Source organism: Aotus nancymaae, unplaced genomic scaffold (genome assembly GCF_030222135.1).
Source record: "Aotus nancymaae isolate 86718 unplaced genomic scaffold, 86718_ANA_hifiasm-v0.15.2.pri h1tg000043l, whole genome shotgun sequence".
Lineage (NCBI taxonomy): Eukaryota > Metazoa > Chordata > Mammalia > Primates > Aotidae > Aotus > Aotus nancymaae.
This window is the reverse complement of record NW_026988457.1, coordinates 4,881,499-4,904,495: the sequence shown is the minus strand read 5'-3', so window position 1 is coordinate 4,904,495 and position 22,997 is coordinate 4,881,499. Positions and strand designations below refer to the sequence as shown.

The window sequence follows — 22,997 nt, the reverse complement described above, 5'->3', positions numbered from 1 at the left end:
GTAATATTTATACTTACTTTTAATTATATATAGACTAAGGGCAATTTATGCAGAAATTCCTAGGAAAAGAGGAGTAGCTTTTGGATCATCAGGTCAGTGACAAGGAAAGGGGCAGTAACTCCTAGGTACTACCATAGCAATGGTAAACTGACAAGGCACATTGATGGCTGTGTCTTACAGAAAGCTGCTTCTGTCTCACCCTTGTTTTATCTGGTCCTCAATTTGGTCCTGTGTCTTAGCCGCCTCTGGGCTGGGGCTGCCTCCTACCTCAGTGGGATGCCATGATACCCCAAATATGAACTAATCACCATTTCAGAAATGTTTATTATTTTTACTATGAGCTAGACATTAAGAAATTCATGTACATGACTTAATGCCCTCTGTGAGACAAGTACTTAATCATTATCTCCATTTCATATGAAGAAGTGAGGCAAGTAATGTGGTCAAAGACACACAGCTACTAAACGCCAGCCAAAAATCAGATCTGCTTTAGACACTCAAAAAAAAACTCTTGAGAAACACTGAGAAAAGCACTTATACTTTAATCAGGGAAAACAGTTCAGGATACAAAATTGTATATTCAGCTTGATCTCAATGATCCCAACTATGCATTTGTTGAAGATTAAAAGGAAACAAGAAACTAATGTTTATGTGTGATGAATCTATAAATGTTTTTTATAATTTTATATATTCTAAGTTGTCAATAATGAACTAATATTTTTACAATCAGTAAAAGACAGAAAATCAAACAAAAAAAATAAAATAGTTTAAGAAACAATTTGGCTCATTCTGCAGTAGAGCTATATCTTCTTTGCTCACTAATGACACCTTGAATTATACTCCATTATTTTAATATAATTAGTACTAGGCTAGATTATAGTATTTAAACCCCAAAATAATCAGATTACATGTTAGAATAAATATACAATTTCTAAATCGTCTAAAACAACTGAGAAAATTTTACTTTGGATTACATAAACTTAAGAAGCAAACATCAATAACAAATAATATAAACCGTATGTTAAACAGATATCTAATTAGCCACTTAATTTTAAATAGATATTTACCTTAAGCAGTTCAAGACCTGCCCTGATGGCCTGATCAGTTGGAACACCCTCATCTTCATCATCTGCTGTTCCATCTATTGATTTGTTCACTTGCTTAATAAGAGCACTAAAAGGACAAAAAATTAAGTCATTTTTTTCAAATGTTACTAGCAATGTCTAAGAAAAATAATCCTAAGTGTTATACATATGTGTAAATACATATATATACATGTCTGAGCCAAATACAAATTTGAGATAGCTGTTTAACAGTATTACAAAACAACTATAATAAAATATTTTCAGATGGTTCTTTTCAAAAAGTTCTTTTTCCTTGCCCATTCAAATGAGGTCAAATGTTATTCAATTTGCTCTTTATTAATGCTATAAATATCTTTATTATTGTCTTTTCTATGGAAGGTCTAAGCCCAAACACATAAATGATAAGTTATTTTTAATTATCTAAAACTGATCATTAGTCCAGCAAGTAGAACAATATACATTGAAATAAAAAAAGATAAAGGACATTAAGCACTTTCAAACCATTTATCAAATATCACTGTGTGTGAAGCACAGCTGTCAGAGTCAGAAATACACCTAGGCCTCCTCCTAAAAGGTATAAAAATATCTAGGTAACACATATATAATAAAACCTCATTAGAACATTAGAAAAGGAACCATAATAGATCAAAAGGAAACACGATGTTTTCAAGCTTTCTTCTAATAACAACAAGATTTATTTAATTTATTTAATTAATTTATTTATTTATTTGATGAAGTCTTGCTTTGTCACCCAGGCTGGAGTGCAATGGCGTGATCTTGGCTTACTGCAACCTCCGCCTCCTGGGTTCAAACAATTCTCTTGCCTCAGCCTCCCAAGTAGTTGGGATTACAGATGCACACCACCACATCCAGCTGATTTTTCTATTTTTAGTAGAGATGGGGTTTCACCATGTTGGCCAGGCTGGTCTTGAACTCCTGACCTGAAGTTATCTGCCCACCCTGGCCTCCCAAAGTGCTGGGATTACAGGTGTGAGCCACTGCGCCCGGCCAACCTTATGTTATTTTAAAATAAACATCTATACCCAGGCACAGAGGCTCACTCCTGTAAACGCAGCCACTCAGGAGACTGAAACAGGAGGATCACATGAGGCCAGGAGTTCAATACCAGTCTGAGCAACATAACAAGACACTGTCTCTACACAAAATTTAAAAAGGTAGTTTGGCATGGTGGTGCATGCCTGTTGTCCCAGCTATTTGGGAGGATCACTTGAGCCCAGGAGTTTCAGGTTACACTGAGCTATGATGTACCACTGCACTCCAGCCTGGGTGACAGAGTGAGACCCCATCTCTAAAAAAACATAAACATTTGTAATGCATTGACAATAATCTAAAATAATCATTTATACTGATGGGTATGTATTTATTCTTTTTATAAAAAACATCACCAGGTTAAACAGAGACAGAATACATAACAAAATACAAGAAAATTCAATTATTCAATGTTCCTTAAAATGTTTAGTAAATATATGTTTCTACAAAATTATTATATATTGAAATTTAAGGTCAAGTCAGGAGTCAAATATATCTGTCCCCATTACAGGATCCCCTTAAATTGATCATCTCTTTAACAGCTGGTATTTCTGAGGGTGTTTTGTCTTTTTCTGTTCATTTTCCCTAATCAACTTATTCTCTTATCTCCAACTATCCGAAATACAAATCTTCAATCTGAATTCTCTTTCTATATTTCCAGTAGCCCCAAGATTTTTTAACCTAGACATACTGCAGGAATGAAATTTATCATATTTCCAAAAGTAAAATAATTGTCTTCCATGACTGAGAGTATGAAGCTCTCAGTCCAGTGAAGAAAGTAAAAATAAGTAAACAAACACATTAAAAAGATCATCAGAGAACAAGAGGAACTATTACAAAAAAGGCCACGACAAGAAGTGAAGTTCCTTAGCCAAGGTAACTAGGAAAGGGATTTCTGAGGAAGGACAAATGAACTACTAACAGCCAGTCATATAAAAATTTACGGGAAAGCATCTACCTGAAAGATCAAAGAAAATCAACTGAACTATTGTAAAATACAAAGAACTCAGCGGGGCAAAACAAACAAAACACTCAAAAATCAATAGCACTTTTCTATATCAGCAAAAGCTACCTAAAAAATAGAAGAAATCTATTCACAATAACAAGTCAAAATATACAAAATAACTGAAAAGTTCTAATGTACAGAATCTGTATGTCATTTGATATGGGACAAGATTCCACAGACGGATACTAAGAATGCGTCTCATATGGAAGAATTAATTAGTGCTTGGGAACAGCCAATAAATTTTAGGGGAGGAGGGATGAAAGAACTTCCTCTAATGTATCATAACCTTAGCAGACAAAAGAACCAAAGAGAATCCAGTAAGGATCCAAACCATGTAAGAATTTATGCTATAATAAAGGAACACCTCAAATCAAATGAGAATCAATTTTTAGTAAATGGAGTTGATACATCTATCATGTGCCTTTAAAAAAGACTGGGAAAAGGCTAGGCACAGTGCTCATGATTATAATCCCAGCACTTTGGGAGGTCAAGGAAAGCAGATCAGTTGAGGCCAGGAGTTCAAGACAAGCCTGGGCAACATGGCGAAACCCCATTTCTACTAAAAATAGAAAAATAAGCTGGGTGTGCTGGCACATGCCTGTAATCCCAGTTACCTGTGAGGCTGAGGTGGGAGAATCGCTTGATCCCAGGAGGCGGAGGCTACAGTGAGCTAAAATCAAGCCACTGCACTCCAGCCTGGGCAACAGAGTGATACCTACTCAAAAAAGACTAGGTCTCTGTGTCCACCTTACACTAAATTCCAGGCTAATTACAGATTTTAATGTAAAAAAACAGAGCTATTAATATGACATCAAAGACTGAAATAAACCACAAAGGAAATGATTGGCATTTAATCATACAATTTAATATTTATTAATTGCGAACAGATTTAAAAGATGATTCAACTGGGTGAAAAGCCTTATTTTATAAAGCATTCTTATAATCAATAAGAAAAAGACAATTTCACTGAGTCCCTATGAAAAAATAAAAGGCATTCCCCAAAGGGATAAAATTAGCCAAGACATTAATGAAGAAAAAAAAAATTCAACCTTATTAATAAATGCTCAACTTTTCTATCTGAAACACATAAAAAAAAGTTTAAAGGATACATCATTCATTCACCTATAAAATGACAAAGAATGAAAGGATTAACAGCCACTGTTGGGAACAGTCAGGTGAAATGGACATTCACTGACTATTACAGGGGACTAAAAGTAGAATCTTTCTGTACAGTGTGGTGGTTAACCAGGTAGGTTCTAGAGACAGACTTCCTAGGTTTAAATACTGTTCTCCACACTCCAGCAGAGGGAAAGTTACCCACCCTATGTGCACTTTACTGCTCCTTATCTGTAAAATGGGAATAATAATAGTTCCTATCTCATGAAGTTAAGAAAGTAGTTAAAACATAAATTCTTAGAATCACACCAGGCACATTATAAAGCACTAACTGCTACCTGTCCTTATTATGGTTTGACATATCTTCTAGATCACTATGACATCCTGATTCCTAATACCAAGATCTATTCTTGGTTTTCATTCTCTCTGTCCACAGTATACCTTACTTGTGAAAACCTCCTCCATCTTAACTCAAAACACTACAATAACCTGGTCTTCTTACATTTCTATAACTGCTCTACTGTATTAAAAAAAAAAAAAAAAAAATTTCCAAAGTTCTGTCCATGATCTTTTTACTTCTATACAATCTGAGCAAATTAATCCATTCTCACAATTTCACATCAAACTTGACATGCCTTGATTAAAAAAAAAAAAAAAATGTCATGTCCAAGTAGGAAGCACATCCTTTCTCACCTCCTTCAAAACTACCTCCTTTCATTCTTTTTAAGGTATTATTATTCTCCACATCATATGGACGTGAATCCTGTATTTCTGGTTCTTCCTTACCTTTATTCCCCATATCCAGTAAGCTGGGAATTTTTCTAGGTTGTTCTTTAAAAACTTCCCTCAAATATGTTGTCTCCTTTCCATTCCACTACTGTCAACAGACAATTAAAACATCTTTGTCTTCTACTTCCCTTCTCCTACCCATCATCTCAACCCTCCATAGTTCTCAACAGATAAAGTAAAAGAAAGTTCAATGTTAAAGGCTTTCACAATCTGCTCCCAATCTGCTTTTTAAGGTTGGGACATTACAAATGCCACACTACAGTATAAATAGATGGCAATCATTTTTTAAATAGCCTTCTTCTTTACTATCAAGTTAGCTTAATTTACGTTAACTTTAATGGCAAGAATCTCCCACTTCCGTAAAAACAAAATCTTACCCATTCTCCCCTCTTAGGTGAAATATTACCCCTTAGAGATATCCTCTTTCAATCCTCTGAACTCTATTTGCAATAATCTTACTGAAGTACAATATAATCTCCTGATTTAAAATCTTTATTCCACTACTAGACAAAAGGTAGAACAGCAGACTATGCTTTGCCAATACCTAAACAGTAGTGCCTTGAATAGAGAAGGCATAGGATTACTTCGTGGACTAATAAATTGGGTCAGATTCAGTCTCCCTTTTACAAATACAAAGCCTTCTAGTTTTTGTCTTGCTTTTTAAACCTCAGAACTATCTCTTCAAATGAAAACTGATGTAAGAGGAGTCCAAAGTGACCAATAGGTAACCAAAGTAGGGTCTCTCTATTTCTAAGGGGCCAATGACCACAAGTTATGCCCAAAGCCCTCTCCAACAAAACATTCCCAAAAGGGCTTCACTAAGTACAAGATGAAAAATCATTAGTATTATTTATTTTACCTTCTAATATATACCCCTCAAAGAACACTATTGATGACTAACTAGTAAATCAACATGCCCTATCTATATCGTGTAAGTTCTTTACTTTTTCAACCAGTGGAAAACATTTCACGGAAAAAGCCTCTTCCCACATTTCACAAAAGGGAATGCAGAGATAAAATGAAATAAGTTTCCAACTTGTATCACAAGTAGAATCAAAGCTGAAACTTTAAATGAAGGTTGTTTTAGAAAACAGTATTTCAGTTCTCAAATGTCTGTGAAAATGCATCATTTGTTCCTTTGCAACAGATCCACCTGGTTTCCCAAGGGTACAAATAAAATTTATTTATATCATAATACCTAACCTATGTAAGCTAATAAAAAAGAAGTGTCTGGTGTACTGTTAACAGATAAAATTAGGCTTAGATTGACAATTTCTCACACAATTTGAAACAATCCTTAAAATTAAGATATATAACAAGAAAAACAACAAATATACAGATACAGATGAGTGTGTATATATGTATGTGTATGTGTGTGTGTACACAAATACAGATATATACAGAGTATATACAGAGGAGTATATAATACAGATGTGTAGCTAGTTTGGTGCCTTGTATATAGCAGGTACTCAATAGTGACTGACTTCCTGAATGCATGAATGAATGAATAGTAATGAGAACTTAGTATCTTATATACATATACCTGATAGATTCAGTATCTATGTGCACAGGTGCTATCCTCTCCAAGAGAAACTTGATCATTTCCAGGAAAGGATTTGTAGGCTGTTTGGGATTTCCCAACTTCTTAGTTATTTCACGCTGTAACACAGATATTTTTCAGTATTACAAAAGTACATTTAAACAAGTCATTATGTTAAAATATTAAGAACCAACAAAAATTAAAACCATGTAGTACTGACGCTGGAATAAACAAATGAGTAAGAACTGAACAAATCCAGAAAAAAAAAAAAAGACTGAATTAAGGATTTAGAATATGAAAAAGGTAGTATTTCAAGTAATCAGGGAAAAGGCAGACTAGTCAATACATTGTACTGAAATAATTGGATAGACATTTGGAATAAAAACAAAGTAAGGTCCCTGTCTCATATCTTACGTCAAAAATATTCCAAAAGGATAAAAATATGAAAAAACAAAACCAAGAGTCACTGGATGCACAAACTTGAGCAAGCAAAATTATCAGAGGAGCTTGTTACAACTACAGATTCCTGGATTTAACGCTGAAGATTCTCATTTAGTTGATATAGGATAGTCAAGAATCACCTTCCTCTAAAAAAGCATTTCAGAAGGTACATAGGTAACAGATTAAGAATCACTGACAACAGTAAATATTTTCATTGACTTGTAACAGAATAGGATTTCATAAGTAAGACAGCAAAGTCAAACACCATGAGGAGAATACTGATTTACCTAGATAAAATAAACTATGGTATGTAAAGAACATAAAAAACAAAATAAAGGGTAAACTAAAACTGATAGAAAATTACCTGCAACTTAACAAACAATGCCATATGACAAACTCACAAATCAGTAAGATGAAGACAAATACCATTTCTATAAAAATAGGCAAAGATTACAAACACAACTTACAAAAGAAATATGAATGGCCAATAATCCCAAGGAGAAAAAATGGTCAGATGACTAACGACTAACAAATGTAAATATTATCAAAATAATTGCATTTTTGTTTGTTTTTACTTGGGTTTTGTTTCCAGTGATAATACTAATCAATACTGTTATGTGTGAGAAAATGCTCACTCTCATTATTGGTAATTAACATAAAATTAATTCAGTTCTGGAAAGCAATTTGCCAATGCACATTAAAAGCTTTAAAAATGAGTTGTTAGCCCATGTAATTGTATTTCTTGGAATTTATCCTAAAGAAAGAATCAAGACTGTGTAAAAATATTAATTATATCTTTCTTCATAGTAATCAAAAAGTAGGAAAAAATCTAAACATGTAACAGTGGACTACTCAATAAATTATAGTACATGTAGTCAATGGTATGCTATGGAGCAATTAAATATAATACTATAAAAGACTAATGAAAAAGTAAAATGTAGGAAACAATGTATAATATAATCTCATTTTAGAAGGATATACACAATATTAATAGTAATTGTCTCTACAGAGAAATTATAGTTTATCTGCATTGTTGTGTTAAGTGACATTTTCCAAATTTTATACAATGAGTATAAATTACTTTTATAAAAGAGGGAGACAATAAAGAAGGTTGGGGGCTTTTTCAAACATTAGCTCTTTTCTCTCCTTACCACACAACCTTCAGCCTGCTTGCAGGAGCATGTTGGACTAACAAGTACTTCTAACTGCTTTCTTATTTTCTCATCATCTTCTAACACCTGTGTGAATTTCTTCATGAAATCCTGAGCCTTACCAGGATCAGGCAAATTTCCTTAAAATAAATTAAAATTCAATTAAAGTTGATTTTTTTTATTTTTAAAATGACAACACATAATATTTTTCATTCCTTTTATTGCTTTAAAATCCTTACCTACAAATTCAGTTTAGTTTAACAAAATAAATTGTGAAACAACTTCAATAATCAATTTTCACAAATAAAAATATATTTTCTAGAAATATAAAAAAGGATCATTGTGAAGGGACATAGATGCAAGGAAAAAGTAAAACAGCTACTTCTAAATAATCTCTTAAAAATAGTTAAAGGCATCAAATGTCAACCTGAATAATGCCAATTTTATTACTGTCCCCTTGAGCATGTTGCATACATTGTTCTCTTACAACTTAAGCAAGAGATTAATCACTAAGTTTTACCTTTAAGAAACTATTTTCCTGTATTTCCCTGTTTATTGTTAAAGCAACCCAGACAGTTTACATATACATGCATGCTATCTAGCACTAACATATACTGAGCAACCTATTCCAGGCATTACTGCTGAATAAGTCATTACTGCATGAGAAAGGATGAGAATCAAAATGATTTTCATACTATTTGTAGAATCAAAAATGATTTTCATACTATTCTGCTTAATGTGCCTAGGTATGAAAATACTTATGAAGGATAATAAAATGTTGACTCTGGTATTTTTCTGGTTTCTTAACTACTGTAGAAAACCAGACTACACATAACATCTCTAATAACAGAAATTGTAAAACAGAACTTTGGCACTTTGGGAGGCTGAGCGGGTGGATCACGAGGTCAGGAGTTCAAGAACAGCTTGGCCAAGATGGTAAAACCCCCGTCTTTACTAAAAATACAAAAACTAGCCAGGCGTGGTGGCAGGCGCCTATAATCCCAGCTACTTGGGAGGCTGAGACAGAGAACTGCTTGAACCCAGGAGGCGAAGGCTGCAGTGAGCTGAGATTGTGCCACTGCACTCCAGCCTGAGCAACAGAGCGAGACTCTATCTCAAAAAAAAAAAAAAAAAAAATCAGAACTTTGGACTATCAAAATAGTTGTAGAAATTCAAATAAACCCCAACATATGAATATAGTAAATGTAGTCTTCAAGTTCACATACAATTCTGAAATCCCATTTTATGTCTTGGTGAAATACTTAAATGACTTAATGTAGTTAATAATCTAATAATATATTCATCCTCCTAAATACTTCTATATGACCTTTTCATGTTTCTATAATAGAAAAAATCTGCTGCAAAGAAGGAGAACCACATTATACTACAACAGATAAACATGATCACTTATAGAAGATAAATGAAATGTTTATATAAGTTTACATAAGCACCTGAGGGCAAGCTGGAAATCTGCTAGTGCAGCACTTCGCAATCTGTGTTCCAAAGATCACTAGCATTTCAGTAGAGTTTAACAGTGCTCAGGAAAAGGTATTTTTTTCAAGTAACTTTGGAAAATGTTATTTTACAGCCCTTCATAATGGATGGGCATCATAATAGAGGCTACAATAAGGCCTATTATTTCAGAAAACAAAAGCAAAAGGAGGGAGGGAAAAGAAAGGAGAAAGAAAACTCCTTTAATTTAGCATTCTATAAATATATATGATGAAGACACCCTTTTTTCTCATAATACTATTAACACCTGCAGGATACTAGCATTCGTTGAAGTTGAATCTGGGAAATAATGGACTTACTGGAAGAAAACTGATAGAAAAAAAAAAACAGAACTTAGGGAATGATCTCTTTTAGGAGATGGTATCTACAGCCAATCTACTGAAGAGATGGTTATAAAAAGGCAATAGGCCAGGCACAGTGGCTCACACCTGTAATTCCAGCACCTGAGGCCAGCAGTTCAACACTAGCCTGGACAATACAGCAATACATAGTCTCTAAAAAATATTTACATTTTTAATTAGCCAGTTGTGGTAATATGTGCATGTAGTCCCAATTACTCAGGAGGCTGAGGCGGGAAGACAGCTTAGGCCCAGGAGGTCAAGAAAGCAGTGAGCTATGATTGTGCCACTGCGCTCCAGCCCTGGGCAAAAGAGTGAGATCTCATCTCTAAAACTCAAATTATTTTTTTAAAAAAAGGAATAGTACAAAACAACTTGCTTTAGCAAGTTATCCAGGGACTGGAATAGTTTTCCCAGAACAGAAAGACATTTTGGTCTTAAAGTTCTACTCATTCTAAAACTTCCATTACTTAATCCAAAACCCAGTGAGTTAGGTTTACTGTTATCTTCAGTGTCTTAACATTACTTTCATATACATCATAGAACATTTAGCATCTCTGATCCATCTTAAGATCTCTTCATTATCACCAAGTGGAAGCTCAGTAGAAGCATTCCTCCATGTGTTCCTGATTATCCCTCTATCCATATGCTATATACAGTGACCTCTGAGATGGGAGGAAAAGCAAATGACCTGCAAAAATAGCAACTATTCCCTACTTTTCCACTGAACAAAGGAGATGTTCCACATAAATCTTTCGTATTTACTGTTAAATGAAATACTATTTTGCTAACATCATCTAAAGCAAAAAAAAGCAAATTAATATTTTTTCAAAGAAGCTGTTATGTATGTAGTTATTAGGTATATTCTTCATATTTGGCTTGGAGTGAATTAGCTTCAGTTAGAGTCACATTAGAGCAAGCAACACTAAACACCGATTCAGTTTTTACAGTAAGCTTACATGACTGAAATAAACTCTTAAAAACAAATTTATGCACTAATCCTTTCTCCAGCTCTAGCTCATGTAAGACACTAAAGAAAATTTAAAATTCCTATGTTATCATAGTCTTTAACGAAACTGCATGAAACACTTCAAATTATAAAAAATGTTTCAATTAAAACATATTTTATATAGATTTTAAAATAACTTACTTGTAATAACCATCACTTTTGAAAATATGGCCTTGACACTGGCATCTGTCTGTAAATCACACAAAAAAAATGCAAAATTAGAATTCCCTAACAAAAAACTTCATCACACTCTGCAAAAAATTAGACAAGCATAACCCACTAAATGCTCCAAACCCATGCTCTTACCACTACTGTCTCCTTCTTTATGTATTTTTTTAAAACTTTAGATAAACCAGATAGGAGGTGGAAGTAAACTGCTTTTCCACTTTCATCACTGCTTATCTCACTCTGTTTTGTTAGCCTCCAAAAAGAAATCAGATGGCTGCACTGCATTTTGTAACAGGTAGATTTGGGGCTTTTTTTTTTTTGGAGCTAAAAGAACAGGGAAAACTCCTACAATGTTTAGATCCGAGAATTATAAAGCATAGTCATGAAGCTTATGGGGAAGACACTGGACAGACACAATTAACATGTGACTGACATGTATAAAAGATGTTTCTAAGAGTTAGTTATGGATTGCAATCAGGGAAGTGTTATTTCAGTGAATTAATATACTCACTACATTATACTACATTCATGTACTACTGCATGTAAAGTCACATGTATAAAAGACATTTCTTAGAGTGCTAATTATTCACTGCATCAGAGTAGTGTTATTCTAAACAAGAAAAACAAAAAATGTCATTGAGTAAGTTTATTTAAAGTACTGAGCTGAATAAATATTGAACTGAAAGGAAATCAAATAAATAAATAAACAGACTATCCCTATTGAGAATGAGCTTGCTAAGAGGAATTAAGAGGTAAAGCATAATAAAGTTCAAGAATTCCCAAATATTTGGAATTTAAAGCATTGAACAGCTGTCTAGAAACATGTAAGATTGCTACAGTTGCTGTCTTATTTCGGGGAAATGAAGTGGCACTTGGCTATCCTTCTGCATTCTGTTACTTTTTCAAACCTGTCCCACATGAATGAGAACTCCATCTTTAATGTGGATAACTACATAATTATTTCAACACAGGCAAAAAGAAAATTCCACAGTAGTAGAAAACTAAACATTAGTTGAATTGAGACTGTATTTAGTGATTTCATGTATGACTCAGAAGGAAAGTCATAAGACCCTTCCAAGTTTTTAACAACAGGCAAAATGAAGAAGCTCCAACTAAATGCATACATTTTAGAGGAACAGTGAGAATCAAAAACAAGGTTATGTTTGACCACAATCTCACACATCATGCTTGTTCAACGTATGATTTGTACACTTAACGTACTACCTGGATGCTATTATGATTTTGATAATGCCTAAAATTATAAATAATTTTATATACAAGTAAGAATGTCTTACATTTTTAATTAACACTCCTAGACATTTGGCCAGAAAAAGGTAAATATATAGAGCTCTAAGTAGCAAAGAGAGGCACTTTATCCAGGGATTATTAACTAAAGCAAACTAGCTAACTGCATTATAACACCAACTGAAACATGCTTACTGACTAAATCATACTAATGTAACAGGCTTTAAGAGAAAGAAAACAGCATTATCACTAAATTAGTTTTAAGTCATTTATTTTAAAGGAAAACATATTCTGACAGATTCGATATACTCAATAATCACAGAAAAAATGTTCAATAAAGGTTTGATAAAACACAAAGAGGTCATTGTTAGCCTATAAAACAAAAATGCTACTCAAAAGTAAGCTTCAATTAGGCAAACAAGTGGTACAAAATGCCTTATTACTAGTGATCTGAAGGTTTAAAAAAAACAGTGAGAGGGTCACTATAAACCACTCAAAAAAATGGTGTGAGTTTACTGATTTGTAGAGCAATTGGTGAATTTATGCCAAGGGAAAAAGTGAAAATGTTCTCCCCTTAGATGAAACAATACTGCTCCTCTGTCCTATGAAGTATATGCGCAGAAGGGAGATTGAGAAAGAGCACTAGAAACTGAAAAAGAAAAAAGAATACTACTACTGTTTTCCCTGAAGGCAATTTAAAATGACCAGGAACACTACTTTTTAGATGAATATACCTTTTACACATGTCTACATACAGCATTTCAATGGAAAAAAAAAGAAAACCCTAGAATCATTCTAAATGTCCAAAAAATAAAATTACATCCACTGGATGAATACCACTATTAAATTATAAATACCAGGTAGTACATTAAAATCTCCATAAATACTAACTTTAAGTAAAAATATCAAGATACCTAACTAAAATTACATAATTATTGAAACTTTCTAAAACCACAAGCATATACAAAAAAGTAGGGAGCATCTTAGAGTGGCAACATAATTTCATTCTATTTTCTATGCTTTCAATAAAGCTGAGTTATTGTTTACGTCTTTAAAGCTATCAAAAAACTTTAATTTTGAGTACATAAAAGCACTCTTTTTAATGGTGGGTATTATCTTTGCAGATAAAAACATTTATCATTTTCTATGTAATAAGTTTCTTAAAAAATAAGAGGTTTCTAGGCAAGGAATCCTAAGTTCTACAGTCAGAACTTTAGTCAACAGAACAAATTGTTTAACACGTAGCAGCAATGGTAAATAGTAATTAAAATACATATGCTGGCCGGGCGCGGTGGCTCAAGCCTGTAATCCCAGCACTTTGGGAGGCCGAGGCGGGTGGATCACGAGGTCAAGAGATCGAGACCATCCTGGTCAACATAGTGAAACCCCGTCTCTACTAATACAAAAAAATTAGCTGGGCATGGTGGTGTGTGCCTGTAATCCCAGCTACTCAGGAGGCTGAGGCAGGAGAATTGCCTGAACCCAGGAGGCGGAGGTTGCGGTGAGCCGAGATCGCGCCATTGCACTCCAGACTGGGTATCAAGAGCGAAACTCCGTCTCAAAAAAAAAAAAAAAAAAAAAAAAAAAAAAAAAAAAAAAAAAAAAAAATACATATGCTTTAAAAAACATTGAAGGAAAAAATTCTTACTTTAGGTTGCTTAATTAAGTCAAGCAAATCCTTTACTTGATGTCGGAGCAGATTTTGACATTTCCACATTTCATTCAATGCCCTGAAAAACACAAACATACACATTTAAATAACAAAACAGGATAAAAATATTTCTAGAATATTACAACTATATAATTTTTTAAGGTTCAAATTATAAAAGGAGATGATAGAGATGAGGTAAAATTCACAGGACTAAGCAACTGATAATGTGTAGAGGAAAAGAATGGAATCAAATACAACACAGCAGAATCAAAAGAAATAATCAGTGGTTGTATTAGGGTAGGAATTACCTGGAGAAATCAGAAATTTTAGAAATAAAGGAATTAACTGACAGAGTAAGGTGTTGTAGCAGGCAGGATAAAATGGAATCAAAGTCATAAAAAGAATTAGTTATGAGAGAATGGAGAGACTTTTAGACAAATCTTATTTAAATTTTAAACAGTCTGCAATTATTTATAAGTGAATATTATTTTTATATGTCAAAAATTCTGATGTCCTCTTAATAGTTGTATTGTTCTCAGGCAGAAATTTAAATTTAAAAAAATTATACAGGTACTTAAGAAATTATATGAAGAATATTATAATATATATAGAATAATTAATGTTACTGAAATACTTGATTACAGATTAGAACCACACATTTAAAATATTTTAAGAAAATTTCCAAAAACAAGGACTACTTTTGATCAGTTTGTTTTCAATTATTCTACACTTCCATTAACCTCTATTACCACATATACAAAGCACTGCCCAAAAGCAGTAATACAGATGCATATAAAAAACTCTTTTCTTTTAATAAACCAAGAACACTGTTTAATATTTTAATTCTCCCCTTTAACAATATGTTTTAAAAAATACCTTTGGATTTTTTTAAAGGAGACAAACTAGTTTAAATTTAGGACACTTGAATTTTTTTACAGTAGTCAAGTCAAAACGGCAAAAGCAACACTATTAGGACGTTTTCATCTTAGAAGTTATATTTAAAGGCTATACTTAATTAATTTCAAGTTACTAAGTTCTATAAATTTTCATAAGCACAGTTTAAGAACATTGAAAGCAAAATGATCATATTCCAAAGGACTAAAAATCCAACAAGAGTTTTATGATTCAAATAATCGTCAAAGAAATGGAGTAGTCATTTGTAAAATTACTTCTGAACTCCAAAGTCAATGTATTTTCTCTCTCCTATACACTTAATCACTATAACTTCTGAAAGGCTTAGATGCAAAGCTTGCTTTCACTTAAAATAAAGAAGAAATTACCTATTACAGTTAGTTATTCATTAAAGATGAAATTTCAAGCTATTTTAAAGCCCCTTATAAACTATTATGGCTATAGCTTAAATCAAAAAGTGATCACCTCTAAGAATTTGTATTGCAACATGTTTACAGAAACTGTCCTTTTAAGTATTTTAATAAAATTCTATTAACCAGCGAGGCAATCTGTCCCTGTTTATTGCCTTTCTAAATAATTCTTTAAATGAGGGGAAAAAGTTATACTAGGAGAAGCAACATTACAATAGGAAGAAAAATCTCTATTTATTTCATCTTAGTCTGAATTGCAGTTCTGTTCTTAAGTAAATGTAAAAACTCTAGTTATAGCCTGGATATTCTTATATTTGTTATCTGACATTTTAAATAGGCAATTAGTTCCCTGAATTCTCCTTGTTACCAAACCACAAGTTTGCAGCAACTCAAAGAAAAAGACAGCTACCATCAGGTTTCAGTCAGTGGCCTGTCCAAATGTTGAGAAGGACCTGTCCTCCAACCTTTTGCTCCCAGCTGGGCAAATCACCTATCAGACTCAGAAGTACAAAACTATCTAGATGCAAACTTGTTTAATAAAAGAGAAGATCACAACAAAAACCCTCACTAATAGGAGTTCTGGGGAACCTGTGAGAGGTAGAACTACACACTGCTGTCAAAAGTACTCAAGACTGCCTCTGTTCTTTTTTTCAATAATCAAGATACTTCATTAACTTAGGACCTTAACCAAACACAGATTCACATAAAAAAGTCCGAAGTCTAAGAAATACTTTGTCTTCCCCAAAGAAAAGTAGTCAGAGAATAAAATATACGGCTCTTTCAACAATAAGAGACAATCCTTACCAAACAAGTTCTCACCTAAAAACAGACAAGCAGCTATTTTTAAGACCTTCTCAAACTAAGTCAAAGTTATATACTGAAATGACTTCAGGGCTAGAATGTAATTAAATTGAAACAGGTGTTGCAAGACAGAGCGGTGGGGAGTGTGGTGAAATCAGAACTTTAATGGACCATAAAAGTATAAAAGATCAATATTATCTGTTTTCAGGAAAATTAAATATAAGAAAATTTGATACTCAGAAGATTAAGAAAATCTAATAGTCTGATAATATACAGGAGGATGTAGAAATTCATAAACCACTGGTAGGAGTATAAACTAGTACAATCATGTTGGAAAACAATTTGACACTAGTTTACACTGATGAAAAGGCCCATAGTCAGAAACTCCACTTCTAGCTATATACTAGTGAATATGAACCTTGGTTGCCCATTAAAATCTCCTGAAAGGCTTTTCTAAAGAGCCCAATTCCCAGACTACACTCCAGACAAATTAAGTAAGTATCTCTGAAGGAGGAACTTAGTCGTTAATTGTTTAAATCTCCCAGGGTGATTCCAATAAGTAGCTAAATTTGAGTATCACTCATAATCATACCTTAGAGAAACTCTTGCATGTGCATATTAAATTGAAAAGATGAATGATGTACAGCTATGTATAATATTATGGATGAGTCTTAGATATAGAATAGAAAAAAAGACATGCAAAACTATATACACAATTGTCTCACTTTATCATAAAGTTCAAAAACAAGCAAAAATATATTACTGAGGAATACACACACATATACACACAGATATTTTACAATTTTTTTAAAAAGGAAACAAGAAACAAGGGTAGAGGTTACCTCTGGGAGGAAGATGAATGGGAGAAAAGTTTTCAAGTTGGGTAATAGATTCATAGATATTTTTATTGTTAAACTTCGTAACATACATAACTGTTTTTTTAATTATTACATAATAAAAATGTAATGGGTTTTGGAGAAAACCACAGATAAACATAAAGTACTAAAATATTGGTAAGTATAAGTTGGTCAGCTAATTATAAATGTTGGCTAAAGTGAAAATCATCTAAAAAATGATATACAAATACCTTAAATATTTTATCTTAAAACAGATAAATATCCAATCATTCACCAACCATTTTTGTAGAATCAAAGCCTTTCCTTTTGAGTACTGGTCCAGATTGGAATTTACTTTCAACTTTTCAATGGCATTATTTTTCAATATATCTCTTGCGAATAGCACTGTCTCACTTTTGAATTCAATCAAACATACTTATCACTTAAGTGATGAGTGATATCTGACATGCTTAGTTTTATAACAGCTATTTATAATTTTTATTTCTATTTACTGTTATTTTTCTTGTTTTCTGTTTTGTTTCTGGTATTAAAGTTTTCATTAATTATTTTTTGTTCCTCGGTGTTTGGAAACTATACATTTTAACTGCTTTTAGAGGTGACTGTTAAATGCACACTTACAATTATTCAATAATCACTATCACTAATATGATAAAGGAACCTTGGAACATCTTCATACTCATTACTTACCTATCACCTTATATGCTGTTATCCAATAGGACCCACCTATAGTCAAAATTTTTCACAAAAGCCATCAACCAATCAGAACCATGGGCAGTGGAAGAAGGTCCTGGAGACACTTCAGCCCTGCCCAGGCATGGTAGAGACATAGGAAGGAGGGTTCCAGGGACACTCAGGAAACCTCATACAGTAAGTACTGGCCTACATGCTACCTACTTTTTAATCCACACTCCCACCCCTTGCAAATAAAACTGTAGTATTACTGTTTTTAGAGTCCTTGATTATTTACATTTATAGAAGTGTTTCAATTCTTGCATCTTATTACTTCTTTATAGATTTAATTTCCTTTTTTGCCAAAAAAAAAAAAAAGAAAATTATTTAGTAATTTTTTCAAGCACGACTGACAAATTCTTCATTTTTGCTTAAAAGTGTCATTTCCCTGAACCCAGGAGGCAGAGGTTGCGGTGAGCCGAGATCATGCCATTGTACTCCAGCCTGGGTAACAAGAGCGAAACGCCGTCTCCAAAAAAAAAAAAAAAAGTGTCATTTCACTTTTACCCTTGAATGATAGTTGGGCTAAGTAGAGAAGTCTAGATTTACTATGATTTCCAATAGGTTGTTTCAATAGGATATAAATATCATATTTCATCCAATTTAAGAGGCCATCAATTGAATCTGCCATAAGGAAAAGAGCCACCAATTAGGCTATGACAAACGGAGAATTTTAGGATGTATTCCAATTCCAGAGAAAAGTTTACAAGTAATAAAATTAAATATAAGAGTAATGTATTTTACTATGTGTAGTGGAAAAAGAACAAGCTTTGGAACCAAGCAGGATTGAGTGCAAATCCTGGCTCCCTCTTACTCCTTGTGTGATTCTGTGCAACTTAACATCTGTGTGATTCATTTCATCATGTGTAAAACAGGAAAAATATCACTTAAACCAGGGTTAGCAAGGTTTTCCTATAAAAGGTCGGAGTAAATATTTTAAGCTTTGTGGGCAATTAGTTCTCTTTTACAATATATTTTTCCACTGTAGCACAAAAGCAGCTATACATGATACAAATTCCAGTGCCTGAAATACAGCAGGCAGGAAAAAAAAAGGTCCACTCTCGAACCTTTTCCTCAATATTTCTGTATAAAACATAAAAGGAAAATACAATTATTTCCATGGAAGAAATGAAGTCAAAAGTCTCATTAAACAGTGGTACAAATGAAAATTACAAATAGCCCCTTAGATCTCTCCAATTTCTCAACATTTAATCCCCAATAGTTGTAAACTACATTTGCTGGAATACTAAGGGTCTACATTTCCTAAAACCTAAAGCAAATCTCTAAGACCTCAATTTCCTAACCCTTAATATGATTCAATTAGACTAGCAATATCTTTTCCATGTCTAAAATGCCAATGCCACTTTACCTAAACACCCAAATACTTTTTGAATGAAATGTGGCAGAAAAAACATATTTGTGCTTACTCTTATGTCAAACTGTAACAATGTGCTGCTCAGGCTATGCAGCACAAAATTTGTAGCCTACTGCTCTGCATCATAACACAAATCAGTAGACCAAACGAGAACAAAAAGGTAGTATTTTCATAATACGAATGCTTCTAATGCCTTAAGGAAAGCAAACAAACAATAGGTACATCAACATTTCTAGAGACACCAACAATATGAATAGAAAACTCAAATCCTAAAAGATTTCATGTCAGTAGGCTCTATTTTTCAATTGCTTACAATGGCTTAATCTCATGTTTAAAGTGGTACTTTCTGAAAAAATAGCCAAGTACTATATTATAACATGGCCCTTTAAACAATATTTACACTACACAGTTTACATTTTAAAACAAGGTGTCTGTGGTTTTTTTTCCATAAAATCCAATATACTGCAAAAGATGAAAAGAACAGAGTTTGATATTTGAAACATACTTCACAGCATTTAAATCCAGTGTGGCATACAAGTAATATAAGCACTTCATCCGTTCTGTAGTTTCTAAATTGTGAGGAACCATGTATTGAGCAAAGATCCGTTCAACAAGTAATCTACAAAAAAGCAGAGAAAGCACTGTATTGTTCTTTTTGTAATTTCTAAATCTGCATATAAAGTTCCAAAATTATGTAAAGAACATATATTAAAGAAGTTCCTGCTGCTATGGGTGGAAATGAGATTTCCAAATCAAAATCTTCTATCTGTAGAAAGAAGGGGACCAAAACAAGATTTAGCTGGATGTACTGAAAACAGCCCTACACCCACAGCTAAGACAACTATCAGCTTCAGGATATTGGGCATGTTACATATCATGGATTTTTCTTTAATTTGAACCTTAAAAAATTATATAGTTGTAATATAATACAGAATTTTAAAATACACCAGGTCCTTTCAAATACCAAGCTCTAAATTTCTAAGTCAAAACTAAAGAAACTTTTAAGATTCTTTTGCATTTTCAGAGGCATCACCATGAAAACAGACCTGGTTAAAAGTACTGAAAAAAAGTCCTACCAAATCATAATGTGTATCTTTATGCACTGATATCATACCCTCAAAAAGTATAAAAGCTTCAATTTTATAAAAACAACTATGAAGTTTCATAGATAATGTTAACATAAGATACTATGTTTTTAGTATCTATGCCTCTAAAATTATAGTATGACTTGCATAACCTCTGAAATCATTTCAAACTATAACCAGGATTTAGAGCTCTAATCACTAATAAATGACTGCAGTCCATACAAGATCCAATCTTAGCCTGGAATGGAAAAAATATTAAGATTGTATTCAGATAATGTGTTTTTATATAAATTTTAAAAATGTTTTTCAGCTTTCAGTTGAAATTGTTTTTAAATGTCTAAAATCCAATGTTTTTAAAGTTTTATTTGAAAAAAACTAAAGAAGTCTTTGCAACACAATTACCTATAAACTAAAATTGTAACTATACATATTCCTACTTTTAGATATTACTGTTCAAATACAGTGTATAAAAATGAATGTAAAACCCGTGCCGATCCCTAAAGTTATATGTATGTCACTGCTTCATTTATGGCATTGGTGGGAATGAGCCCAGTCATGCACTACCATTACCTAGTACTAAAAACTGAGGAAAAAGTGTAAGATCATAAAGAAAATAGTTGGCATAAATCAAGTTATAAACATTCAAAGTCACCAAATATTTATTGTATCCTTAACTTACCGATCGTCAATACTATTTTGATAATATATATGTAGCAATTTGTCTTTGATCCACGCTATCTGTTTTGCAGCATCTTTTCCAGCTGCAGACTGTAAAGCATATTTCTTATAAATCTGGGCAAGTCCCATCATGGCTTCTTTGCGTACTCTCCACTTAAAAACAAAAGAAGTTTTATTTATAATGTAAAAATACTTCTATTATATAAATTAAGGAAAAGTCTAGTTTCCTAGTTTTATGTTTTCCTTCCCTTTATACAATTTTTTCAAGTCTCAGATACTGAATATCAATTTATAATTACTATATTTATTTTTTAAAAGCACAAAACTATCACATAAATATTTCTACTATGTAAAGTACGGGAGACAAATCAACATGTATAAAGAACTTTAATGCTTTAATGTCTTAAACCTATCACCTATGCCTGAAAACAAAAGCTAATCACACTCTACATATTGTTACTTAAAATTGGTGAGGAAAAACAAGCTACCAAAATTTTTTTCATGCATTTTTAGAGACAGGGTCTCTGTTGCCCAGGTTGGAGTGAAGTGCTGCAATCACAGCTCACCGAAGCCTCGAACTCCCGGGCTCAAGCAATCCTCCCACCTCAGCTTCCCAGGTATCTGGGACTACAAGCATACAATGCCACACCTAGCTAATTTTTTATTTTTGTAGAAACAGGGTCTCACTATGTTGCCCAGAGTGGTCTCGAACTCCCAGCCTCAAGCGATCCTCCCACCTCAGCCTCCTAACGTGCTGGGATTACAGGCATGAGTCACTGCAGCCAGCTCAAGCAACCAAACATTAAAAGGTAAAGACAGAATTAAAAGGACAAACTGTGACCCATCCCTCATAAATTATTTCCAAATTGTGGTCTATATTGAACATACTTATACTATTACAAATAATAATAGTAATGAAGATGTATTAAAGGTATATATATTGGCTTTATCAAATGCTGAATGTAAAGATACTTATCAGTGGTCCATTTGGTCAACTCTGGGAAATGAGTTGAAGTATAAGTGTATTCAACTTTTTTAAAACAAGTATATATTTGTTACAGTGCATCTGACACTATCTTAGAATAAGTTCATTCTTTAATTTTACATAAACACAGCACTGTAATCAAAAGGAAGTTGGTAATGTTGAAAATATCATGAATTTGCAGAGATTATTAATTTTTTCCTTTGTGGTCCTTTTCTCTTTGCTATGGTCTGTCATTCATAGCAACAAATTATTCCCTTGGTTTTCTTTCACTTAATTACAGTATATTAAGAATAGTTCTTATTTCATTCATCCACCAACTATTATATTAAAATAAAAGACTTCTAAAAGTCTCATAAGATTTCAGGCCAGTTGTGGTGGCTCATGTCTGTAATCCTAACACTTTGAAAGGCCAAGGTGGGAGGATGGCTTGAGACCAGGATTGGAGACCAGCCTAGGCAAAAGGGGGGCGGGGGAGGGAGGGAAAGTAGGAAGGAAGGAAGGAAGGACGGAAGGAGGGAAGGAGGGAGGGAGGGAGGGAGGGAGGGAGAAAAGAAAGAAAAGAAAAGAAAAGAAATGGCCAGGCATGGCGGGACACATCTGTAGTCCCACCTACTCAGGAGGCTGAAGTGGGAGAACTGCTGGAGCCCACATCAAGGCTGTAATGAGCTGTGATGGCACCACTGCACTCCAGCCTGGGTGACAAGAGATACAAAGTTTATATAAACAAATTTAAATCTTATTTAAATAAGATTTAAATTTGTTTATATAAACTCTGTATTTCTAACTCCCTATGTTATATCAAACTTTTAATTCTCTCTTCTTCAAAGGGAATTTAAAGATACATCATATTCTAATATTGTCAAGAACATGTATATAGTCAATTATTTTTCAGTGCTCAATTTTTATATGAATGAACCAAGCAACCATACAATGAACATAACATGATGAATAAAAATATACATTATGATCCCAACAATACACAAAAACAGTTCAAATTCTAAGTCTAGCTCAGAAAAAGGTTATTTAGAAGGCTATTATCCTATGAACAATGCAAATATCCTTCC

General features: G+C 33.1%; 1 protein-coding gene across 6 annotated transcripts in view; it reads right to left on the bottom strand.

Annotated features, from left to right (window-relative positions):
- Positions 1-22,997, bottom strand: part of PDS5B (PDS5 cohesin associated factor B) — a 181,333-nt gene that overhangs the window by 63,510 nt on the left and 94,826 nt on the right. For all 6 annotated transcript variants that reach the window (XM_021669282.2, XM_021669286.2, XM_021669284.2 and 3 more), the window contains exons 12-18: positions 20,950-21,101; positions 19,691-19,804; positions 14,099-14,180; positions 11,179-11,227; positions 8,179-8,318; positions 6,590-6,705; positions 1,068-1,173 (exon numbers count right to left, since the gene is read on the bottom strand). In XM_021669282.2, coding sequence (XP_021524957.1) covers positions 1,068-1,173; positions 6,590-6,705; positions 8,179-8,318; positions 11,179-11,227; positions 14,099-14,180; positions 19,691-19,804; positions 20,950-21,101 — 759 coding nt within the window. The remainder of the gene's footprint in view (positions 1-1,067; positions 1,174-6,589; positions 6,706-8,178; positions 8,319-11,178; positions 11,228-14,098; positions 14,181-19,690; positions 19,805-20,949; positions 21,102-22,997) is intronic.